The sequence below is a fragment of the Aythya marila genome (genome assembly GCF_965140915.1).
Source record: "Aythya marila genome assembly, chromosome: Z".
Lineage (NCBI taxonomy): Eukaryota > Metazoa > Chordata > Aves > Anseriformes > Anatidae > Aythya > Aythya marila.
This window is the reverse complement of record NC_139080.1, coordinates 467,039-492,028: the sequence shown is the minus strand read 5'-3', so window position 1 is coordinate 492,028 and position 24,990 is coordinate 467,039. Positions and strand designations below refer to the sequence as shown.

The 24,990-nt window shown below is 41.3% G+C and overlaps 1 protein-coding gene across 3 annotated transcripts in view; it reads left to right on the top strand.

Moving 5' to 3' along the window:
- Window positions 1–24,990, top strand: part of LOC309890184 (E3 ubiquitin-protein ligase NEDD4-like) — a 140,788-nt gene that overhangs the window by 72,195 nt on the left and 43,603 nt on the right. For all 3 annotated transcript variants that reach the window (XM_082783828.1, XM_082783830.1, XM_082783829.1), the window contains exon 5: window positions 149–202. In XM_082783828.1, coding sequence (XP_082639954.1) covers window positions 149–202 — 54 coding nt within the window. The remainder of the gene's footprint in view (window positions 1–148; window positions 203–24,990) is intronic.

Sequence of the window (24,990 nt, the reverse complement as noted above, 5' to 3'; positions counted from 1 at the left end):
TGAGTGCTCCAGTTTAAGTAAAACTAAAATCCCTAAGACCTGTTAGTCCTGTTCTGTTTGCCTTGGTTTAATCGTTGTATGAACTAGCACCCGTATAGCGTTGTTATCAAGCGAATGAACCTAAAGCGATATTTTAATTTTCTCACAGGTAAACCCAACCAATCATCGTCTCCTGTTTGAAGTGTTCGATGAAAACAGACTGGTGAGTGCTCCTTCATTGTTTCGCTGATCGCAGGCTGTGTAACGTGAACGGCAAGAACACAGCACATCTTAATGGGGTATTTTTGTCTGTACATTGGTGTGCTGGGCAATACAGGTTAAAGCATAAAAAGTGTCTATTTTATGGACAAATGGAACATCGCACACAGGAGCACTCTGCTGGCTCAGAACACTCTTAAGCCAGTATTCTGACAGTGGAAGCCACATCGGATTCTTCCTTAGGCTTCTCTGATGTAAACTGATAAGCAGTCCCAGCCCTTTTAGTCACTTACAAAGCAGCTGCTTCATCCTCTGATCATTTTAGTGTCTATTTCTTGTACCTTTTAATACTTCTTAATCCTTTTTTGGGATGTGGTAACCAGAGCGCAACTTAAGACTCAAGAAGCGGGTGCATGAAGGCTCTAGGAACTGGTAAAATAATGAATGCTCTGAATTTTGCATTCAGTTCTGTCCCCAGTGACACCTGACATATTTTCAGGGTTTTTAGCCTTGAAATTCATTTTGCTGATGCAATAGTTGTTCTAGAGAAGTCTCCCCAAATCTTAATTCTGGTTCCTTCTGCTAGCTTTGTCTTCTGAAAATTGTAGCACAATTGTTTTTGTTTATGAGATGAGGTATTACATTTCTTGGTTGGGAGCAGTACAATCTCTACGAAAATTGCTTGCCTTATGAAGACAAGGATCAGTGTTGTGAAGGTCTTTTTACTCTAAACAAACATAATATGGAAATATCAATCTCCAAAAATATGTTCTTTTTCTGTGTGTTCCTATTAAATATAGAGCAAAGAAAAATAAAAGCTAAAATATTCTGGGGGAAAAAAGGACTCAGTGAAACAATACTGTTTTGTATTTTCACCCCTTTAGGGTGAAGTAAACTGACAAAATGTAATAAATCTGTGACAGCATGTATGTAGACTGGGCTGACTGAGTGTATTTGTTGGCAAAGATGATCATAATGAACATTTACACTATCAAAACTCCTATGCCTTTTGAAGTTAAAGGAGATCACCGGTCAGTTCTTCCTGGCTTTAAGGCGCCGTGCTGCCAGCGGATGCAAACAACACTGAAGCAGCAATCCTGTAACCGTAACTGCGCGCAGGGTATGTAAGCCTGGGCTCAGGACTGCGCTGACATTCCCGCGTGGCTTGCGTGTGCCCTGGAGGATGGTTGGAATAAGTTTGTGTTGGCGTAGAGGGCAAACCTGAAACTCGTGGAAGAGGCTTCGTTCTAGCCTGCAGGGGGCAGTGGCATGTGTGGGGATGTCCATGTGTGACAGTAAAGGGGTGACAGTTCAGAAGAAATTCCAGTGTGGCTGCACAGTGACAGCTGACAAATAACAGTTCTGGTATACTCATTTCAGATACATGTTGCTTAGGATTTCCAAGTTTCTTGTATGTGGTACTGGCCTTATACTGGTACTTTCAGTACTATTTTATACTTGAACCATTTTCTGGCTGCTCTTTCTGTGATCTTGCTTCTGTAGACAGCCTTCCCTTAGGCTGTAGCCCTGGGTTTAGGAGCCATTGCTTTCCTTTCAGGTGTTCTGAACAGTTGGCAAAGGAAAGCAAGTACAGTGGGATTTTTAGAGTAGCAATTTTCCATCTTATGTTTACAGAATGAGAAGCATTGAACAGATTTATTTTGGCTTTTGTGTGAAATACTCATTGTGAATACTTGCATGGTTTTGGCCCCCATAAGAACTCTTTCTTCATGTCCCTAAATTATCAGAGCACTTTGTCTTTGCAGTATGTCCTTTCCTTTCTTTTTCCCCAGTCAAGACAAAGAACATATGATGCAAGCTTCATCTTCAGTGCAAAGAGACGCTGTCCTTGCGTAATGTTTTACCTGGAAAATAATAATAAAAAAAAAGTCAACACCTGTGCTTGCACAAGGCAATTCCACAGAACTGTTGCTGTGTACAAGCTATTCATGTTTTTCTTCTTATTGGCTCGTAGTCTGCTTAAAACAATAGTGGATTGTGCTGTCTCTTGGCAGTTAAATCATTCTAAGCTTCCATTTCTCTTGTGATTGGTCGTTTTCTGTCTTTTGAAAGCAAGCTGCTCGTGTACAGAGGTTTAAATGTCTAGAGAGAGTATTGACCCGCCACCTACAAATTTTCAGAGCTGCTGACAAAACTGTAAAGCTTTCGAGTTCTTCTAGGGAGCAGATGTCCATGTATTTAATTGAAGATACACTGTCTCTTTTTGTAGGTAGGCTTTTTGCTAAACACTTTCTTTTCTAGTATGTGCTAACAAGTGCTGTGCCGTGTGCATCAAATGTGAGTATCCTCGGATCACTGATTTTCTGCATGTAGGGTGTTTGTTTTGCGTTTTGGTGTATCCTGTCTGTCTGTTGTTCTTCTGAGGTCTTTTGGCTCTCAGAGAGCGTAACTGTATTCCATGCTGGCAGTCACACTCGTGGTAATATTGCTAACTTTCTCACTGGAGGCTGGCCAGCAATGGGCAGAGTTTCTGTACGGTGTTTAAGACAAATCAGTACAAAACGACATGCAACACCCGTCTCCGGTTTTCACTCGTCTTCACTGCCTGGTAAAACTAAAAAGAAACTTTATTTTCTGTCACTTTGCACATTTCTGCTGTTTTTAATGTGTGAGAAGTCTTTGGATATGTAGGGTTGCTTTGTTTGTTGTGGATTTTTAATTATTAAAAGGGACTGAGCAGGCTAGTGTAGGCTATATGACGTCCACAGGGACAATGCAAAAGCCGTGGCTTTTTAAAGGCAAGAAGTTTGTTACTTAATCACGTTATGAGCACAGTTAAAATTGAAAGCATAACCGTGCTATATTTATTCCCGTTCTGCCATGATAGCCGAATGCTGTAACGCACACCCAAATGTTAAGCTTGAAATATTTTTTCTTATTTGCATGTGGAGTTGACTTGCTTTTAACACTAAATCCAAGTGTTTCTGTTGCAGTTAACTTTTCGTGTGCTTTATACAAATGTGCTGTACGAATACGATGTGGTTTAGATTTATAGCAGTGCCGAGTGTGTTTGCTGCCTTAGTCAGCTGTGAGAGCTCTCCCGCTGGGGCCGGGGCCGCTCCTCTCTGATGGAAAAGGAGCAGCTGTGAAGGTGCTGTTTCAGGCTCTTGCTGGCATTAAAAAACAAAAAAACAAAAAACAAAACCCCCACTAGCTTAGATTGGAGAGGGGGAACCAGGCCACGTGACTCCCACCATCCTACCCTATGTCACAGTGTGTAGGAGCGCTGATTGCTCTTACCCAATCATGCCTGGAATGCTGCTTGCCACTTGGGCTATTTCTGCTATCTGTCGCTATCAGTGCTGCAGTGCTAACAGTTTGGCAGATGGGACACTTTTTCTTGGAGTTTATGTCTTTGGTTTTTAACTTCTGGCAGTGCCTGAATTGTTGCTGTTCTCCCTCTCCTTTTCTTCTTTCTGTAAAACCATGGCCCATCGGCTGCGGTTTCATTTTGGCTCTGGGCGAAGCAACACAGCCCCTGAATCGGAGATCCTCGACCGGGAAAGAGAAGATGACTTTTTCATGGCATTCCACACTTTGCCAAGAAGAAACAGTCCTCACGCTTTCTCCCGACACGGAGCAGATTATGGTGGGGGCAGCGATTTTCAGGAAGTGGGCTCCTTAAAAAGGAGCACATCCATGTTTATTCCCCAGCTGCTGAACAGTATTGACGTGCGTCCGACGAGAAGCTCGTCGATGCAGATCTCTCTTCAGCGCAAAGCTGCGAGCGACTGTGCGGATGAGAGTGCAACCCTGGCATCTCCCGAGGAGACGCTTCCCTGTAAGTTCCCAGACTTCAGGGAGCATTTTGCACCCCCTGTTGAAAACCAGTCTTCCTCTCTGGGCAGTCCAGAGGTGACTCCTGACAATTCTCCACCCGGGCTGACGGAAGAGTTAGGGCGACAGCTTAATGGAACTCCTTGCTGTAATCAGAGGATATTCTGTACTATTCCCTCCAATAACCAGAGCGAAGATGCTCCATCTACTGCCCAAGAGGATGAGACAAATGAAGCAGCTTCAGGTTTAAACATAAGCGGTGTGAGGATTCAGCATCGTGCTTCCAGTGTAGACGTGCCTCAGGTTACTCTATTACCCTTTGGATCTGAGGCTCAAAATAATGCCCCCACCCCTGAGCCCCGGCGTTGGTCTCTGCAACATGTGCCAGATATGTCAGCAAATTCAGGGAAAAAGTTCTTTGTTCTCCAGTTACAGCAACCACAGGCAAGTGGGACCGGTGGCGAATATAACTTTGGTTTTACTGGGACAAAAGGGGACAGGTTGGTCAGGTATCCTCGGATACGGCTAGAAAGGAGTACCTCCTACCCTGTCCAGCCACGACCAGAAGAAATTAGCCCCGCAGATGATGGAGTGAATTCAGAACTGCACGGAAATGGAAGGAATGGGTCAGAAATATCTAGAAGCAATTCAGTAGAGAGGATTCCTCAAGGGCAGGGATGTTTGTTTAAAATCAGACCAGATCAAAATACGAGGCAACAGCACTTCAGAATCCTTGTCACCCGTAATCCTGAAGAACAAAATCAGGTTGTTGGTAAAGATGGTCGTGGCACCCCTGGCCCTACACCAGCCGGCACCACGGTAAGTATGATGCTGAGTGTACTGTGCTGGTAAAATACAGAATTGCCATACAAAGGCTTCTGAAATTGAAGCAACTGAAGGGCTTCCGTTGTTAGTGCTAGAACGTTCTGCGTTTCTCTGGAACAAGCTGCAAATCATCTCTATTTCTAATCCGACTTAACTTTGCTCTCAGTTATGATTGCATCCCGTGTAATATTTTGAGATTCTAATGTCACACATTACTCAGTTCAGTGTTACATCAATTGAAAGATTTTTAAAATCAGGACATTCAAATGGCAAATTGTTTGTGTTAATTTCGCTGTCTGAGACCCTGCCACATAAAGAATTCTTCATTTGCTTTGCTTTAAAAAACAAATACTTGGATAACTTCTAAGGATAGCGTACCCATGCATATCTCTGACTTAAAAATGTGCCCTGTAACGCTATAGGAACTAAGACTAGAAATTTTGTAATTCCGATGACAATAATGACTTAGAGGTTAGAAAAAAAAATCTTTATTTTTTTCTTGCTTTTGGCCTTCTGCAAATTACAAACATGTCCTGTTTATGGTATGCCACAAGTCCTGATCAAACTACTATACAAGTAGCTTGGCACAACTCAGGAACTGTACTGTCATTTGTATTTGCTTTGACTTTGCTTTAAGATGTCAAAATTCATCTGCTGCTTTTTTTTTTTTTTTTTTTTTTTTTTTTTTTTTTTTTTTGTTATAATGGACAAAAGCTGAAGTTTTGTGGTTTTAAGCCGTTCTTAAAAGACCAAGGCAGGAATGAAATTCAAGGGTTTAGATTAGTCATTTGCTTAAATTGCTTTACTGTGCAATTTAACACTGCCCACTTGAGTTCCTAAGCTCAGTGATGCTGTATATAGAATAGTAAGTACTCTATCTCCAGCTGTGAAAACAGATTCACTAGAAGAGATTTTGGTCTTCACTGCTTGTGTGTTCTCATTCTCCTGCGCTTTCTTTCAGTGAAATGTAGTACAGAAAGACAGCTGCTCACTGCAGAGAGGCCATATGATGACTCTGCAGCTTTCTTATAAAAAAGCCGATCATCTCAAAGCTATTCCAGTGTAACCTTTTTTAGCTCTTCAGTCACTATTATGTGTAGAAATTCACTATTATTCATATTTATGCACAGAATATTCCTAAGCATTCATTAAAAATAAATGTTAGAAATTCTCTTGCCAAAGAAATGCAGGTTTCATTTCAGTTTGTTAGCTAGCAGTGTTAAGTAGTGCATAGTGTCTTTTCTGCCAGCCTGAGACTGTTTCAGCAGGAAAATTTGGAATGCGTGATCTCCGCTGGTTTTTCTTCATTTGAATTTCATGTATGCAATACATCAAGAGTTCTGTCTCATACTAGAAATGTATGCCTGATTTTCCATTTCCTATTATCCAACAATAGCTGTTCACAGAGAACCACCGTAACCAATTATATAAGTAGCTGTAGTAGGTCAAACCTGGTACAAAAGTGTCAGAGATTTACAGATTTGTGCAAGTCGCAGAGATGTGCCCTGTGTCTTCAGCCCGTGCCTCTGCTGTGCTTCTCATTTTCCTGAAGGATATACCCCCACAGTCACTTCTTTGATCCTCGCTGTCGTAGCAATTCACATACCAAAGATGTACTTCAGTGTTTCCAGAAGAGAATTAAGAAATTTGTTCCTGCATGCTCTTAGCTTTAGTTACCATGTGAAATCAATTTAGCCTGCCATGAAGCGTGGCAGTCACGGAGGCACTCGGTCCAAACAGAGCGTGCATTCTTTAGTGCAAAACATTTCAAAAATGAAGAATTAATTGAAACATAAAGCTTCTTTGTGGTGTTTTCTCATATTTCGAGTAAGCCCAGAAGTGTTGTGGGTAGAGGTGATTGGCCAGGCAAGTTGCCATAGGAAGTGTGGGCAATGAAAACGTCTTGCTGAAGGTCTTGCTTTAGTTTGTCTAGGTATAAAACGTTCCTCGGTATGGTGCGATTTCTGAGCTATCCCACAGAAGTTTGGGGATCTCTGATGCTAAGGGAGGGTGTGCCTGAAGTGTTTGTTCCGTGAAGCTGAGGGGAAAAGCTGCCATGTCCTATGGTTGTTAGAGAAGGAAAAAAAAAAAAAAAAAAATCTGGACTCTTCCAGTTAAACAAGTTTGTGTGTATTTGATTGATATAGGGCCTGGGCCTGGGGCTGTACGCAGCAGCTGCTACAGCCTTATTTATCTTGAGTGAAAACATTCGTGCGGGCGTCTGCAGTCCTACTGCTACCAAGTGTTTATGACCTTTCAAATATCTTGTTTTAGACAGAAGTGTTTTTGGGCAAGCAGGATGTATTTCATTACAAGTTGTTATAAAATATTAACTAAAATATGAGCTTGTGCCCAACTGTGAACATTTTTATTTGGAAGCATAGTTGGAAACTCTTTTGGCTACCGTGGTATTTTATATGTAATACAATAGACTACTGCTAAGCGTGTATATATGCCATGGCATGTAACAAATACTTACGTTGTTTTTAATTTGGGGTCTGCGAGTGCATATTTGTATCTTCAAAAATCCCATATATTGGACAACTGTGTTAGAGCTCTGACAAAGGCGTCTTTGTTGTGATGAAAAAATGCAAAGCTCCCTGGCAAAATGTTGTAGTTGTAGTATTGAATTATACGTAGCTGACAAACAGACATGGCAACTCTCGACTCTGCTGGTCTGTATTTCGCAAGTCAGCTTTTTATTTTCCTTCCTACCTTCCTTAAAAATAATTTGAGTAAATTTTATTGTGAAAGAAGAGAGAATCTAATTATGCTCCTAAGATATCAGCTGGGACTGGGGCATCTAAACCTAAAAGAGCAGCTTAGAATAAACACAGCTCAGCCAACACAAGGGGCTGAAATTCTGCGGATTGCCCAGAAGACTTGGACGTGGGCACCTAAAGACACAGGTCCTGCTCGGGCTGATGCTGCGTGGCAATCTGGCGGTTGAGTACCCAAAGTCTGGCTGAGATGGTCTTTGGCAAGATTTCCTTTCTAGAAAGTGGAAGCAGTGTTGGGTGAATATACGCAGTGCACGTGGTGGCTTTCATACAGACTCTGTGTGAAGTGGCTAAAAAGTTCTTGTTAGGTATGTGGGACACCATGGAGTCAAGGAGCTGGGACTGCTGCTCCTCTGCTGATGCCTCTCCAGAGGCTCGGAGCATCCAGTTCCCTGCCTTGTTCTGCACGTGGTCCTTGGCCGTTCAAAACCTCGTGCTTCTGTTGATACCCTGGATGCTGGTGATTGGTTTAATGAAAATGTTTTTGTGTGAGGCCTCTGCCCATCGTTGGGACAGCGGACTTCAGATGTGTCGGTGGTGAGTTCTGTGCTGGATCAGGTGTAATTGTCATCGCCTTGAGCAGAGCCAGCTCCTGTGTGTAAAGCTGTATGGGGGAAGGCAGGGCTAGTTACTAGAACCCTTCTACAAAATTAGTCATTAGCAGTTAACAATTGCATGACTGCAGTGCTGGTGCAGGTGAGGACAGACTTACACAGCATTGTTTTACACTGTATTTTAATGCATTATTATACTGTGACCTAGCACAATGGCTTTTGACAGTAGTTTCCCCCACAGAGGGGATGCGAGCATCTCTGAGCTGTTTTGTTCTGCTCGCCATTTTTCTTACTTTCAGTGTAAGTGCTTGCTGGTAACCTCCTCTTACCAGAGAGATCTTCTGGGAATTTAAATACAGTTATAAGAGGGCAAAATTTTGCAAAGATAGCAATCCATGCAATAAATTGCTACTATTACTCAAGCTTAGAACCTTGTACCATCTTCATTTAATTTCTATCCCATTTGTAGAGCTGAGTCAAATCTCTTTAATTAATCACATTGGGGATTGCTTATTTGTGTTTGACATTAGAGGAAATATGTCAATGGGATTGCAGAGTGAGGTAGTAATTGGTCTCCACGCTCCCAGTGAAAATTTGCTGGTGTTCAGCTCTGTTACTAGAACAGTATCTAATGCTAAATTAAGGATGTAAAAAAGAAGCACATTTCTGCTCTACCTAGGATTAGAAATGTATGTCAAAAGAATGCAACACTTGTAGTAACCTTTCTCACAGCGAAGTCCTGCAAAAATATTTCTGCCTTAGATGGGCTTGAAATTAATATCAGATATATAAGAACTTATGCTCAGAAATGCAGACAAGTTCCCCATGCAAAGTATAAACAGACGACCCCTCAGAAGCATGTATTGACAGCAGTTTGTTGGAAAAGGGATTGCAATCATGATGTAGTATATCATGTATTATCAAATAAAAGGGACGGGGAAATGCCAATTAAGTTTATGGATTTGATGTTTATTATTACCCTATTCTTGGTCTTCCTCTTGATGCACAGTGCTCTAAGATGTTTATAGTCCGTGATACGGAAGTCTTGGGATGTTTTAATTCGTCTCAAAAGCAAATAGGGGAAATGCAGTTTTTATTTACTTTTACACATTTTAACAGAACCTTTAAAAAAAATAGACTCTTAAAGGGAAACAAGCCTGTGCTTTTTTAGCTTGAACATTTGCTCTGCAGTCAGTCTCAAAAGCTATGTAGTTTTCAGTAGCAAGGTTCTGCTTTAGTGTCCTCTTGTCCTATCTTTACATTCTTATATATCGTTGCCTCATTGGTGTAAACTATGGGCAGGTCTGCGAGTCTCTTTCCTGAGATGGTATTGAGCCAATAAATGGATTATTTACTGGTGATCCTCATGTGAAAAACTGGTGGGGATTATTTAAAGATAAAATGAAAAAAGCATTTCCATGCTCCCACTCCTCTACCCTCATTCAAATAACCATTGCAAGAGATTTTGTTTTAGGCTAGCTAATCCAGTCTGCTGAGAGGGGGGGAAATCCTAATTTTCCTTTTAGCATGGCACTTCTTGCCAATTCTTGAGGCCATTCACCGGCCTGTCCTCAATGTGGTGTTCAGCACATACAACATTTGTCGTCTTTAACTAGCCTCCCTCGGATGCTTTTTCAGGACCTGAGTACAGTGGTGCTGTTGGTTTGGAGAAGAGGTTTAGTTGCTTCTTGCAATTGTTGAGCCAAGTCTGCCCAAAAAATCCAAAGAATAAACAGATAAAAATGGGACAGATCCTGTTCCTAAGAACGTGTCTGTAACAGTTGACCTGCCTCTCCTGTTTTCACCTGGGTGGTGAAGTACATTGGAGCCGGCACTCTAATCCAGGACGGGATGTGAGGAGCAGGCAAGCATTTGGTCTTGGGGTCCGTCTGCCCCTGTGCCCACCCCTGTGCCCGGTGAGCCTTACGGGGCTCTCCCTGCCGCTCCTGCAGCACTTACTGAGTGCACCTCTGCTTTCAATGCTACAAAGCAAGCCGCTAACAATTTGTCTTTCCTTATGTGCTATTCTTGGTTATACTACTTGCATATTGAGGGCTTAGAGATTTTTCTAACACAGAAAGGTGAAGGCTGGATCAGCAGTATTTCTTTCCAAGCTTCTTTAGAGAGAAGACATCGGTAGACAAGTGCTGTGAGAAGTGTTGTGCACCTTGAGAGGCTGCCTTACCTTCCAGTGCTACACAGAGCTAATACTGCACCCAGCAGTTAGTATCTTTTATATTGCACTTGTCCAAGGTTGGAGACCTACTTCAGGGACTGCTATCTGGACTCTGATAGGCATCTCTAGAACAAAATTAATGCTGCCCATAGCTAGGTGCTTAAAATACCTCAAAGGAAGAGTGCTGTGAAATTTGTTTCTCTGCTTGCTGCACAAGGGGTGCAGATGGCTATCTAAGAGCCTCAGTGCTGTGCAGGTGGGGACTTTGCTCACATCTCCCTGGAGGGGTGGCGGATGCTATCCCTTGATGGTCACAAATATCCTAACCATTTAGTTTGCTGAAAACTACTTCAAGCATGGATTTATTCACATATAGATATCTAGGTATCTCTCTTAGTCAAGTTTTCAGAGTGGAGAATTGGCAATACTGTCTTTACCTTACCCCTATCCATCCCCAGAGTTCCCTGGTAAAGTATTCTGATTTTATTAGACTTTGTTGTTGGGCATTTTTCTTGCTGGAAGCTGAATCTTGGTATTTCTCTGTAAGGAAACCAAAATAAAACCTTGAACAAAAGAATTGGAAATAACATTTTGATTTAAAAGCAGTAATAAACTATTTGCTCCTACATGGAAAAATTGTGTGCTGAGTCTCAGTACACGGTGATCTCTTTAAAGCTGAGTTTATAAGGCCCTCGATTTACAATGGAAATGCTGACACAGTCTTAACACCGAAGGTGCCAGCCAGAGCAGCTTCAGTAGAGAGCTAGCCACAGAGAACTGCACGTAATAAAACAGATACAGAGTGTTCATGGCTTCTTGCACTACTCAGCTGTTTGAGAAAGGTGATCAAGTAGCAAAGAATTTAGGAATATATATGTTTTGTGACCATTCTTGTTCAAAAAAAGCTCTTCTAAATCCAAATATATCCTGTTAACTTAGTTTCTGGATTACATCCCATTGTAAAATGTACTGCTGCGTACATTCATCTAAAATCTGGTGCTTTTGTTGTTTTTCTTTTAGTAAGATGGCATTGGTAGCTTCCAAATACAGCAATTATGTACAGAAAAAGACGTTAATAATATCAGCAGTATGACTGGGCTGGTTTCTGTTGCCAAAAAGAGGAAAAAAATCACCATCGCTGGCTTTAAATCCTCTGATACCATCTACCCAGCCAAATGCAGGGCTGTGTCGTGTGTGTGGAAGAAGCTGATTCTGAAGTTAAAGGCCCAGGCATGTTACCAAAGCACTATTCCTGTTCCCAGGTTCGTGATGTGCCCACTGCTCGGGCCTGGGGCGGGGAGGGGCCGACACGTGCGCTATTCGGGAAGCGAAAGGCAAAAGGAAAATCTGTTTCTAATTAGATCAGTTGTGCAAATGAAACATGTACTGCACCGTGTACTGTGGTGTGAATTCAGATGGTTTTTCAATTGCTTTGGTAAAAGCTTCGTCTTCCCTTTCAGCCTTGGTTGGCAAGAATTATCCTCCCTGCTCAGCCGCGTTCCCAGGCGGCACTTTGTGTAGGCTGGAGAAGAACGAGAGGCCGTAAGGTGGGAGTTCTGTCCTCAGCGCAAGGGACATTCAGCAGTGAGCTTGTATGAGCTCGCTAGCCTTCTTTGCTTGTTGAAGTCTTACATCCTTAATCCTACTACTAAAAGAAATTTTTAGTGGTAAAGATTAATTAAGCAGTGTTTATAATGAAGAGAAGCAAGGCAACAGGAGCCTACTTTTAAACATCAGTTTTAGTATTCAGCAGATTGCTGGAAAGACAGAAATAAAACTCTGGAGTAAGTTATTTTGAATTCTTTTATTGCAGAAAGCAAGCCACTTCAAAACTAAACAGTTATTCATCAAGCAGTGAAAATCCTTTAAAACAAGCTATTGGAGGCTGACTAGTATCCTCCTTGACAAAGTTAGAGCCTAAGTTTTACCAAGTTAACATTTAAACCAGTTGGTGTATTTTGTTCCAAAAATAAATTTTCTGCTTTGAGCTGCTTTTAATTTTATTTCTACTTAATGTCCTGTAAGTAAAGAGCATAGCATATCCACACCTGTGGATAGCAATATTATTTTAAAGGGATTATGTCAAATCACAATTATTTAAAGCATTTTCCTATTGCTAAATAAAATTTGAAGCATTATTATTAAAGCAAAGAATTATATTTGTTACATTCTACACATCTCCCTGCTTCTAGTGTAAGCTTTGTGCATTTTAACAGTAATATAATTATGTTTTAGTACATTTGCACTGTAAAGACTTTGGGTTACAAATATGCTAATCATTTAGTTACTTGAAATCTGCTTCAAGCAGGGCGTTATATTACCAGAAGACAATTATTTGCTTCAAATTCTATAAAAGTGGAAATAAACGTTATTGTTGAAAAGTTAGCAGAATCTCCTTCCCTTTACGTGCACAGAATCTTGCGCTCTCTCCAAAGATCTGGAAGTGGAGGCTGCTGTAGTTGCTGTATTACTAACACTTCAGTATTTTTAGAAACTCTATCAGAGCGTGCCTGCCAGTACACTGAATTATTATAAACACAAGTGAACTATACTTGTTGGGAAATGATTGCAATATATTTGGTGATGCAGCTTGCAGTTATGTAGCAGTGTTTACTAACATACATCTTTCCAGAATTCAGTAATCCATAATGCAGGTTTCTGGTCCTGGACAGAACGTCTTTTTGAATGTTTGAATTGTGAGAATCACACGGTTTTCATATTTTTCTCTCTATTAAAAATAATAATAAAAAGAAAGAAATATGCTAATGCCCAAAAGCATTGCTGAAAGTTGTAGATCGCCGCCTTAATCCAGAAAGACAGCATTTCTTTTGCAGTTCAGAAAGCTTCAGATGGCAAGTTGTGACCTTTTAATGATTTTTTTTAAATGAATGATATGAAGCGCAACACTAAAATGTCCTTGGACATGAATTATTTGCATTAGCAGTGTATCTGTTTGATATATCTGGTTAAGCACAGGTTGTTGGTATTCTTTTATTTCACAACAAAGGAGATTTTTTTTTTTTTTTTTTGGAACGTATTTCTCCCTTAAGCAGTAAATATGCTGTTATGTGGTGAATTTCTGGCCTAATGCATTAGCATGTCTTACAGAAGCTGTCTGTTGTCCAAATGTAAGCAATCTGTGTCATTTGCAAAAATGAAGTCTGATGAATGGGACTAATGGATTTATCCATATATATTCTATCATAGAAAAATGGGGATTTATAAACTATTTGCTAGAATGTGATCTGCATGATTTGCAATATGGTTTGTGCTTTTATCAAACCTATGAAGTTAGTCTGTCATCATTGTCAAGAGTAGCTCTGGTTTAAGCAAGCAGGAGGATTTTCTGTCTTGAAATTTCCTAACTTGGGACTTGGGCAAGTTGGGGAACACAGCGTAGTGTTAGGGGCCTTGCGTTGCTTCACAAGTCTTCTCAAGCACCTCTGAAAAGCCAAAATCTGTTTGAATCCACAACATCCCAGAAATGGGATTCATCATTTCTTTATGGATAGAACAAAGGTTTGCCTGCAGTTCAGTGATTTTAGGCCTTTTGTGTTGGATGAGGAACATTCAATTAACTAGCTTGAGAGTGCTAGTGCTGAAAAACTGATGGACAAAGAGAATGCCAGCGAAATGGGTGGGAGGCAGAGGAGGTCAGACAGATCTAAGGGCTCCTTGTTTTGTCACAACGTCGTGTGGCCAGCCAACAGTTCTATGCTTTTATGTTGGACTTAGTGATTATTTCTGGCAGATCTCCTTTGACAATTTATTGCATGTTTTCTACCTTACTATGTCAGGTTTTTGTTAGCAGACAATACCACAAAGGGATCTAAGGTTTTTGCAGGTGTTAGAACCAGTGTCCCGTTTTCAGATACTTCCAAAATTTTGTTAAACAAGCCCCTTCGGACCTTAATATGAACTATGTCTGAACTATGTCTTTGAGGGAAAGTTGTCCACTGTTGAGATGCATTTTTTTTTTTTTTACAGTGCACTCAGAGCATATCTCCTGACTTGTAAAAATCAGTTTGCCATTGGAGCTGCTGGTTTTCAGGTGTTCTACACCAAATGTGTACCAATATGTACATGGAGATTGTTAGCTGCTGAAAAGAAAAAAAAAATACAAGTTGTAAGGTCAATACAAATAATGGGATACTGAGAGAGAAAGTTAACTTTCAAGTAGTCTCTTTTGCCACAAAAGAAGTATGTGTAAATAATAAATTCATCAGTTACAAGGTGTAGGATTGCAATAGATGCTCTACAAGGCATACTAATCAAGCCATAGAGTAACTCCGGAAGGTTTGTTTTATATAGACGTGTATATATATATTTTACAGTACTTGTGACGTTATCAGCTTTCCCCATTCACATCCAGCCTCAAGTAAATGCAAACCGTACTTTATACTCATTGGGAAAAATGAAAAATAAAACCTGTACGTGTGCAGTGTCTTTATACTGCCGTCCCCACAGAAAACCTTGTAGTGGTTTTATCTTAACGAATTAGTGTTGTGTTATGTTATTTTTTCATATTTAGTTTTCTCTTAAGAGAAATAAAAAACAATGGGGTAGAGAAAGGTTTACATAGAGAAGTTTCTTGTTTTCCCTGTATAAACCTGTAAATGCTGTGAATTTGGATCAATTAATTGCCCAAATTTTCAGGCTATGTCTGTACACAGAAGAATTTCCTGTTAAATAGCTGTATCTTTATCCCCCAGTAGGACCAGATAGCTTTGGAGTTTAGCAATACAGCTATGTTTTTCCTGATACTAAAAAACTGGTGTTATTTCAATACAGTTTGTTACTTAGAATTACGGCAGGGAAAACTCGATAACCTTACCTTAAGCACTTTGTCCCTCATACCCATGGTAGCCTATGGAAAGGGGAGGCACTTTAACTCTGCCGGGGTTTGCAGCCAGGCAGTTCTCCGTTTCCAGAGGTGTGAGGGAGGGAGAACCTCGGCTCCTGAGGTGCAGGAGGTCCCGAGGCGCTGCGTCAGGTTCACAAAGTGTGCTCAGTCGCTGGGAGCTGGCGTGCTCTGCTCTCTAAAGGAGCTTAAAACACTTGCTGCTTTATTTTTTACATCTGTTTTGGTCAGTGTGTGTTTGTACTGTGACCTGTCGCTCTGCCCTGATGCTGCTCACAAAAAAGCTCATAACCAGTTGGGAATCTGGGAGGTGACAGGGCAGCAATCTGGGGTGGAGGAAGCAGTAACTGGCAAGTCGAAGCCGCTGTTCCAGGCAGCAGTTCAGCGTGAACTCCCTCTCCTGTCCCCAGATTGCTGAGCTGTCTGCCTGCTTTTCAGATTTGTTTTTGTCTTGAGCAGTGAATCACAGCAGTGCTCGCCTGGGCAGGTGACATCAGTTGGATTTCTTGTGCCGGATGCCAGCCAAAACAGATGCGGGAAGAGGAGGGAGAAAAGAATTTGGAGTCTTCAGTTTGCAGCGCCAGCTCCATTCTCCATGGAGCTGATGTGTGTGTTTTCCTTGTGCTGCGTGCCTTTCCACAGCCAATGCTGTCTCCTTCTCTCGAGTTTCTGAGAGCTCAGAGCTGGAGAGCAGTCTTTGCTGCCTTTTGTTAGGTCCCTGAATTTTACGGGAATTAGCATTTCTGACCAAACATTTGCAGCAAATATTTTTGCAGTCTCTGCCCTTCCTGTTTTTGTTTTGTTTTGTTATAATCAAAAGTAAATATGTAAGCATCAACTCACCGTGCAGGATACAAACAAAATAGATTGGTCACTAGTTTAAAAAAGTAATGCACCGTACAAACCCTTACTTATGTTCTTTAATTTTCACACAGAGAAATTGTATCACCAAATACACTGTTGTTTGACTGCAACCTAAGTGAGTAATTACCCACCAAAAAGACCTTACAGGAAATATTTTTGACTGAGCTAAATGGACTTGTAACTATCTTTTTCTTAAAGAATTAAATAAACCAAAGTCACCTCATCCCAGGGCACTTCTAATTTCTCTCTGGCAGTTTCTCCTCAGTGCCCGAAGAAATAGCAGGTATTGTGTTCTCGGGTCGGATACATGTGGCATTTAGAATTCTTACAAGGTATTTGCTGCATTTTCTCTTAACGTTAGGAAAATCATTAAAGCAAAAATATTACTTCGAATACTGCCAAGTGTAATGCCTTCTCGAACATAAGCACTACTGGGATCAGACTGTTGAAAGAACTTACTTAGTAGCTTTGGAAAATTTTGCCTGAATAAATGTCAGCATGCTTTCTGTGCTGCCGTTACTGCTATCTCATTTCTCTGCCTCCTGATACTTTCCCCATTCTTTTCGTTGTCGCTGTTCTCTTTTGTTTAACCTCGGTCTACGGTTCTTCCATCAGCTGCATACCTAAAGGGCTGCATCATGGTCCAAGATAAACATGTTGATGGCTACTAATGTAATATAACTGAATACTTGGGGAAGGTGCTTAATGTGACTTCTGATCCCTTTCATCCCTGGCAATTTATAGGACACTCACACATCATTCAGGAGGAACAGGGTTTTGAAAATGTCGCTGGAGCTCTGGTATGCAGTCTTTAAACAAAAGCTTGACTCTACGATTTTACTGGGGCTTGTTTAAATTGCAGTTTTCTAGAACGTTGCTACGGAAGATGCACCTTCAGCTTCTCCAGAAAGAAAGGTGACCAAGCTTTGTGCTGGAGGAGCCGTGACTCTGGTAGCTGGACACAACAGATCTGCTCTCAGTGGGAGTCGTGGCTTGTATAAATGTTAGTTGTTTGCCCCTACAGCTAAGTGTTTTTTAAGAGTTCACAAGGGGTCAGATAAACATTTAGTGGCTTTCAAAACCTGTCTCTGGTCATTTGAGTATGTTGTGTTATGTGGTCAGGTTACAGCGAATTTCAAAGCACTGCGGGGATTACTGGTCTTTCATACTGCCTTGAACTGTTTATAGTGGCTTTATGCCCAGGTCTATAGCATGCTTAAAGAGAGTACCAAATAGCAGGAATGAGTCTGTCTGTAGAATGGAAAACTGGGGACTTTTCTATCTCCTTGAGTTCTATTGTTCTATTGTTCTATTTTACTGCTACTCTGACGTTGGTACACAGCGGTGCACGTATTCAGGTGAACAAGTTGAGGAATGGTACTCGGTGATAAAGGAATCCTACATCAGCACGAAAGGAGCTCTGTGTGTGACAGGTGACTGAAGGCATGCTTATTTGTGAAGAGCTGGTTTTGCACTACTGAAACGATTCTTTAGCCGCAGATCCCTACTTGCACATTACTTTTTATTAAAAAGTAGAGAGTCAGCAAGTGAAGGAGGAAGAGCTGCAGAGTGAAAAATCAGTGGTTAGAAAATGTACAAAGAATGCCATCTTGTTTGCTTGCATGTATGCATGCAGAATATATATACACATTATGCCTTGTGATAACGATGTCCAACTAATCCTTCTATTTTCTGAGCTCCTTATTAAAATAGCAGTTCTATTCTTGATAGATTTTGAGAGAAATATTTCTACAATAGAAGAGAAAATATTTGAGATAATTAATTATGACTTAAGGATTTTCTTAGGTTTGTCCACGTTCAGTTCCCATAGAAGTAAAATATTCTTGTTGTTTTTCAAAGGCAGCTGCATTCCAACATGCTCTAAACCTATCATCGACTTCCTCCAGACAAATCTTAGTGTACAGTTGAGACAATATAGGAAAAAAAGACTGCTGTCATACTTTTCAGCTGTTTTTTCCAAGAATAAGCAGAAAAAGCTAAAATTTTAGGAGGAGGTTATGTCAATTTTTAACATTGTTTGCTACCCTCTTGGTAATCTTTCAGCACGGTTGCAAGAGTTATACGTGCTTGTTGCTTCCTGAGCTCTTGTATCTCAATTGCTGCAGTTGTCCAGGATGTTACAGGGTTATAAACGGTGGAGTTTGTTGCAGTGAGAACATGAATCCCTCCAGCACACTGGAGCATTTATACTCGTACAATGTTTGGCTTTTCTGTGGGTTATATTTCTTAAGTGCTTTCTGCCAAGAAAGAACATGCATGCCAAAAAAAAATTGGTCATGGAAGGACAGGTGTATACTGAAACCCAAAAGGCTGGATAGAAGGCAAGACTGTTATTGGTAAGGAAAAGAAACAGAAAGGGAAAAGTAGGACTTCTTAAGCAAAAGGTAGAATAAGGAGGTTAGCGAAGAGGGGAAAAGGAGTGGTAATAGAGAAAGAAGGTAAAAGATCTGTGCCATTTGAATGGTTCGTATTGTCTGTAACACAAGGCGGTATTAATGAACAATTTGCCAGCTAATTATACTCTTTATAATTGGCTTAATCTGTGCACCACTGCAGAGTTCCCCAAGCCTGCCTCTCGTGATTACCATTATTAGCAGTTCCCAGCTACAGTTGTGCTTCATTTCAGAAATCCCCTCACTATGGCTCCGTGAATTACTGGTTTCTGAAGGGGAGTTATCTGAGCAGCAGTCCTTCACAGTGAATAATTTTGAAAGGAAAAAATACAAACGCTTGCTGGAACGCAAGGGCTGAGTTTAAATAAAACAGGCAGTTCTGTGGGGACGATCACAGAGTTCTTGTCTTGAGAGTGCCAAGTCCTGCATTTATGCCAGCTAACTTTAGGCACCTAGCTGACAGAAACGCAGTCCTTGGAGGCTTTTGTTTGTCATCATTAGGGGTCTGCCCAGATGAAAAAGTTCATTAATCCAACCGAGCTGCTTCTCCTTGCTGACAGAGGGAGCTGAAGGCAGCTGCCCTTCTGTGCTGGACATCCATCAGCTGGAATGAAACTTGACCTGGGTTCTCATTCTTCTAGATCTCTGGCAGTCTGCATATCTGAAAGAAAAAAAGCATTTCCCTGGCCCTTCATTGGAGCACATTGCAATCCCCAGTTGTGGAATCTGATACTTTGTATTTTATTGTATTTTATACATTTTTGTGAAATGTCATAACGGTTTAGTCTTTTTTCTTCACATAATCTCAGCAGAAGTTGTTGGTGTTTTCTCTGTCTTATGCTGCATTTGTTCACCATCACTCTTCAGCAACACAGCTTGGAACATCAGAGTCCCGCTGCATGTACGTCACTAGGTGTAAGGTGAGGAATACCTATCGGTCAGTCGTGTGTGGGGTCCGCTGCACGAGAGCTGTGTGCTTGAGGTATACTTCCATGCATCCTCTCCAGGACCAGCCTCTCCCAGGCAAGAAGCAATAAAAAAAAAAAAAAAAAAAGAATCTGAGCAAATGAAGAATTTTGGGGCCTCTGAGAAAGCTCCAAGCAGTAAAGTCCAGTTGTTTGGGCTTTGGAGAGAGACCAGCATCTCTTCCTTGTAACAACCCTTCTGCTGTAAACCTGGCTGGATTTTGCTCTGACTTTGGTAAAGTTAGCTTCCTATCTAAAATGTAATTGTTTTCTAAATTCAGTACTCTTTTTTTTTTAATACACAAGAATATAGAATTTGAATAATTTTTTTTCTTTTGGATATGAGGGATTGTGATTCCCTACTGAATCCTGTGCAGTCTCAAACATGCACAGTGTGAAAAATGTTTTGGTCCCTTTTTTGTACCAGTGGCAATACATATTTAATTTCAAGAGCACAACAGACATTCAACTTTAGTGGCTCTAAAAAATTGTCCTGAGTGACCCAATCCTTTTTGGTCTTAGAGTACTAATGGATAGGACGGTGGTAAATTGCTGAGTTATAGTGAAGCTTCATAGTAAGATGACTTCATTTTTTTTTTTCCTGTTGTTTTTTTCATCTGTTCCTTCATTTTTTATGGAACTGTCCTATTGCATTCAGTTTCTTTGAGACTTTCTGCCTGTCCTTCCCCTTAAGCACAACAACTCTGCTCCTCTTTCCCCAACCCTCTCCCGGCTCAGTCCTGTGCTGAGCATCTCTCAGGCACGGGCTCTGCTCGCACCGACCCACAGAGCTGCCTGTCCCCACGCAGAGCTGCCTATTCCCGGAGGCTGCGAGCAGCGGGTACCAGCAGGTAGAGAGAGCTCTGGGACCCCTCGTAGAGCGAAGCAACAGGAGCCTGTTTCAGCACTCCTCTGGCATACGCTTAACTACAGGAGGGATCTAACAAGGAAGCTGTTTCAGTGTAATGTAGAATACATCTTTAACTTGCTGTCTTTTCTCTGGCATTGTCCAGAGTTTTGGGGTGGGTGTTACTCATATTTCAGTAATGTATCAGATTTTGGTGTAAGTGCTTGATGGCTTTGAGTGGGTTTAAATAAGCAGTGGCAACAGAAGACAAATATTTTAAAATTTAAATATTTTATGCTTATGTACTACAGCTTACTTAATCCATTTCATTAAGGATCTAGTTGTCATGGTTGTCCATGCTCCCTAGGAAATAGACTTTTCTCGCTCAGCTGTGGCTGTTAGGGAGCGCTGCTGCCTCAGCTCTGAAACTGCGACTCTGTCTTTTATTTCTAGCTTAATGTGTGAAGGGCCTCTGTCTGGGTGCTACGCATTACCATCTTGCCAGAGATAAGGCTTAGCCTTCAGCAGGCGTGCCCAAGTGTGTGTAATATCCTGGGAACCGATTGTGCGGTATCTTCTCATTAACTATTCCTAATGGGTGGAAACGATACCAGAGGGGTTACAGTAATGAAGTCGTAATGTGATAGATCGGGCTGAATGAGAATAAATTCATTCTGATGTGCAGCAGTATTCCAGGGGGTATCATTAGTGCATACAGAATAATACATAGAAACCTACTGGCTCGCCCTGTGTTTTTTAATTTACTGTTTCCCAGTAACTCCTTAAAAACCCAACCTGCGATTTAAAGGCAAGATTCAGATCAACGTGTCACCACAACAGACAGGAGTTTGCAGTGAGAAAGAAAATATTATGGAAACTAAAATATAACTAACCGAAATGGCTGTTCTAGTATTAAATTTGTGTGAGTGCTGTTGAGGAACAGTGACTATTCTTTCATTACTGCACAAATGAGTGTCAAGATAATTGTTTAGGAAATGAATGAAGTTTTGGTCTTTCTGTAGTACCTTCCCTTCAAGACAGGTTTGGAATAGGAAAAAGCATAGCCACTAGAATGCCTTCTGTTTTTTTCTGTGGTTCATTTAATGCATTGCCGTATTGTATGCCTTGAACACAAACACTGAACTAACTTTATATTATTGTTAGGTAGTAAATTCTGATTCCAAATCAAAATTTCATGTAGACCCTTTTTCAATAGAGCTATTTAAAAATAAACAAACAGTGCATTCACGTTTAACAACAAAACCTAAGTCTGCAATGTAAAATATTGTTTCCTGAGCCACTTTGCTATGTACAAAGCATTACTGAAATGTCTTCAAATTTTTAAAAACGCTGAATGGTTTATGCTACAAAAGATATAGTGCAAAAAAGAGCTAGATTAAAAACAAAAATTGCACCTTTCAGATGTTAGGTGAAAAATAGGATAGTATTGCATATTTAAAGAATCTAACAGATGCAACTAAATGCCTTTCCACGTGTGAAAGCAGTTCATTAGAAGTGATGTGCCTACTGCTCTGTGGTGCTTGTGCTTTTAGGAACACTAAGTTTCAGGTTTCTGAATGCCTATTTTGTCAGCATTTGAATACAATTGAAAACGTCACCTTCTAAATCAGAAGTTCTAATAATTTCAGTAACAGATTATAATTCTAATCTAATTATTTCAGCATTAAATATCCCTTCTCTTAATTTTAGTTCTTTCTTTGTCGTGTTTTAAACTCTAGAAATAAAGCATGAGCTACCTCTGTATGTAAAAAGTATGGACTTAGTTTTGTAATGTATTTTTAATAAATGCTTGGTACAGGAACAATTTTTTCAAGTAAAGTCTTACATTTCCTACAAAATGTAGAGTCAGTGACTGGTTTTCTTTTAGGCTTTTTTTTATCATTATTGTGGTAGCAAGGAGAGATTGAAAATAGTTAGACAAATCATCTCATTTGACTGGTACGTGAGTTTTCCTCCTTAATCGAAACCACAGTTTAGGATTCTGCACCGCACGTGCATACCATGCTTACAGCCGAGCTGAGGCTCTGCCAGCAGGACTGCTCCTGCTCCCCAGCCCTCTCCAAAGGCAAGAACCCTGAGCCTTGCCACCTCAAGTGTGTCTATGCCAGCCCACATCATCTGGGGGAGGAAAAGGGAGCTCCATGCCCAGGCAGAGGTATTGATGTTGTGGGAGTCACAGTGGTGCAGTGGGAAAACAGTGGATGGCTACAGACTCCCTCCAAAAAATGGAAGGGAAGAAGAGAAGCTGGAGTCGCACTTCATGTACAAGAGATGTTTGAGCATATGAAGGTCAGCGATGGAGACCACAAGTTCCATCAAATGGATAGAAACAGGACCTGGAAACTACAGGGCCTCAGTCCTGGGAAAGCACAGGAATGAGTCTGCCTGGAAAGTGTTCCAAGCCAAATGAAGCTGGAAACTGGGAAAAGCCAGGAGAAGCTACCAAAGGCAAGTCAAGCCTGACTTACCTGTGTCTCCTTCTGCAAAAATGTAACACTTTTCTACAAAAAATTAGAAAACTAGTACTGTTTTTGTTCATGAAGTGACAAAAGCAGGATTTCGCTTCATTGTTACAACACAACACTGTGTAATATATTTAGTTTGCTAATTGAGGTGAAAAGAGCTCTCTGTCCAGGTAAAATATGTGATTTTGTGTAGCTTTATCTAAAGCGACTAGGTATTTTCTGCTCCTGAGTTGTTTTTTCACTTTTGGTATGTGCAACTCTATTGTATTTATGCTGTGAAGATGTAGTGCTGCAGAGGTGTGAGTCTTTAAAACTCTGGGAAGGGCTTCAGTGACACTTGGCAGTGATATATCATTTCTCAAGTGCAGGGCCCAAGTAATGCATAAGCAAAATTTGCTTAATTCTTGCTTAATTTTATACTGTTTTATAATAATTTGGCAGCTGAATTTGCTCAATTGTGATAATCACCTCTTCACGACCTCCCTTTTTTTGTCCTTGGTTTAGTTTATTTTGCCAGTTTCTCCAGGCTTATACCACCTCATTAGCTGCTGACTTGTAGAAAACATCAGCTTAAAGCTCGACTGTATCTCCCCAAAGCCTCATGTAGTCCTGCACAGTGAGGGGATGACGTATGTTGACATACTGATCGTTCTTCGTGACTAAGGCTGCCAGTGTTAAAATTGTCCCCTAATGATTATAGCCCCTCAGCCCTCTTTGGTTACACACCAGGGCACATCACGGCGGTGCACTGCATTTCCGAGTCCCCCAACAGGAGCTCCTGCTCTTAGGCATGAAAGAAAGATGAGAAAATAACAACAGAAGATAAAGAACGTACCCATTGTTTCACCAAACACGTGAGAACTGATTGAACAATGCAACTCCTCTCTTAGCTTTTCACGGAGCCCTCTGTTTGCAGCTTGCAGGTCTTGCATTCACGTTCTTTCTCTGCCACCCCCTTAAGGCGGATGAGTACTGTGCAGAAGTGCAAATACACCGTTCTGCCTTCTTGTCCCTGCATGCACTGGTCCAGCCTGTGCACTTCGAAGGGAGAGTTTGGTCTCAGATCAGTTCAGTGCCACCCAGCCTTTCTCATGGCCTGGCCCTGGAAGCGTGTCCATCGCATCAGTGCCTGCACAGGTGTCCTATTCCTGCCCGTGTTGTGGTCCCTCATCACTGAATTATGTTCACATGAGCGCCCTTCACACGGCTGTTCTTGTCATGTTAGGTGTCACCCTGCTAGTCCATCAGGGATTTGAAAAGACTGGAATTAACATACCTTTAGTCTATTTAGAATAGAATTCAAAGATAACACGGGCTCTGCACCTCCTCACTCTGTTTGTGCCATCGAAGTTACTACAGGGGTTGTGTCACCCAGCTCTGAAATCAAGCAATATCAGGACTGGAATGCATCATCCGCTGAAACAGCGCCCAGAAATAGTACACAACAATTTTTAAGGGGGGGAAGCTGGGAGCACTGTGATTAACTGAAAATGCCAAGGGAGCTGTAGGTGGGTGGAGTGCTTCTATCCAGTGTGGGATTTGGCTAGAGAACCAGAACATCTCTGAACTTCTGAGGGATTGGTGATAACCACAGCTGATCAGGACTCACCTCCGCATCACGGATGAGCATCAACATGAAGCAACATGAATTCTGCTGTATCTTTCAATTTTATTTTTTATTCATCTTTTCCCCATTTCTGTCCATTATTGAAATTTCACGTACAGATGATGAGATCTCTGCAGTGGTTTGCAGGTGTTGCCACTTCCCAGGCAGAGGCAATGAACGGCACAGTTTCACAAGAGCATTCAGTGGGAGCCTCTTGGTGAGCTTTCCCAACACACGCCTGTCCTGGCCCTCTCGCTCGAGTTCCTACCTCCTTGCTGTGCCATCCATTCTCCTCAGTCATTCCAGTGAAATTATTTATAGAGTCACATAGCGAACTAGATCAGGCAATTAATGTTCTGCCCTGCCCTCCCTGATGAGATCATCTGTGTTAGTGAGCAGCAGGTCCTGTAGAGAGCCTCCTCTGGTTGGAGCATCTGTCACCTGGCTGAAGAAATTGTCCTCAAGGCCAGGCATCTTCCACTTGATGCATTCTCTGACCCTATGATAAAAGCATCTTTATGGTAGCTCAGGTGGTGTTTCAAAGAGAATTTCCATGCAGTTATCTTTTTACTAGCGTTAAATACTTATCTGCTTCGTATTTGGACTGTGAAGAGCA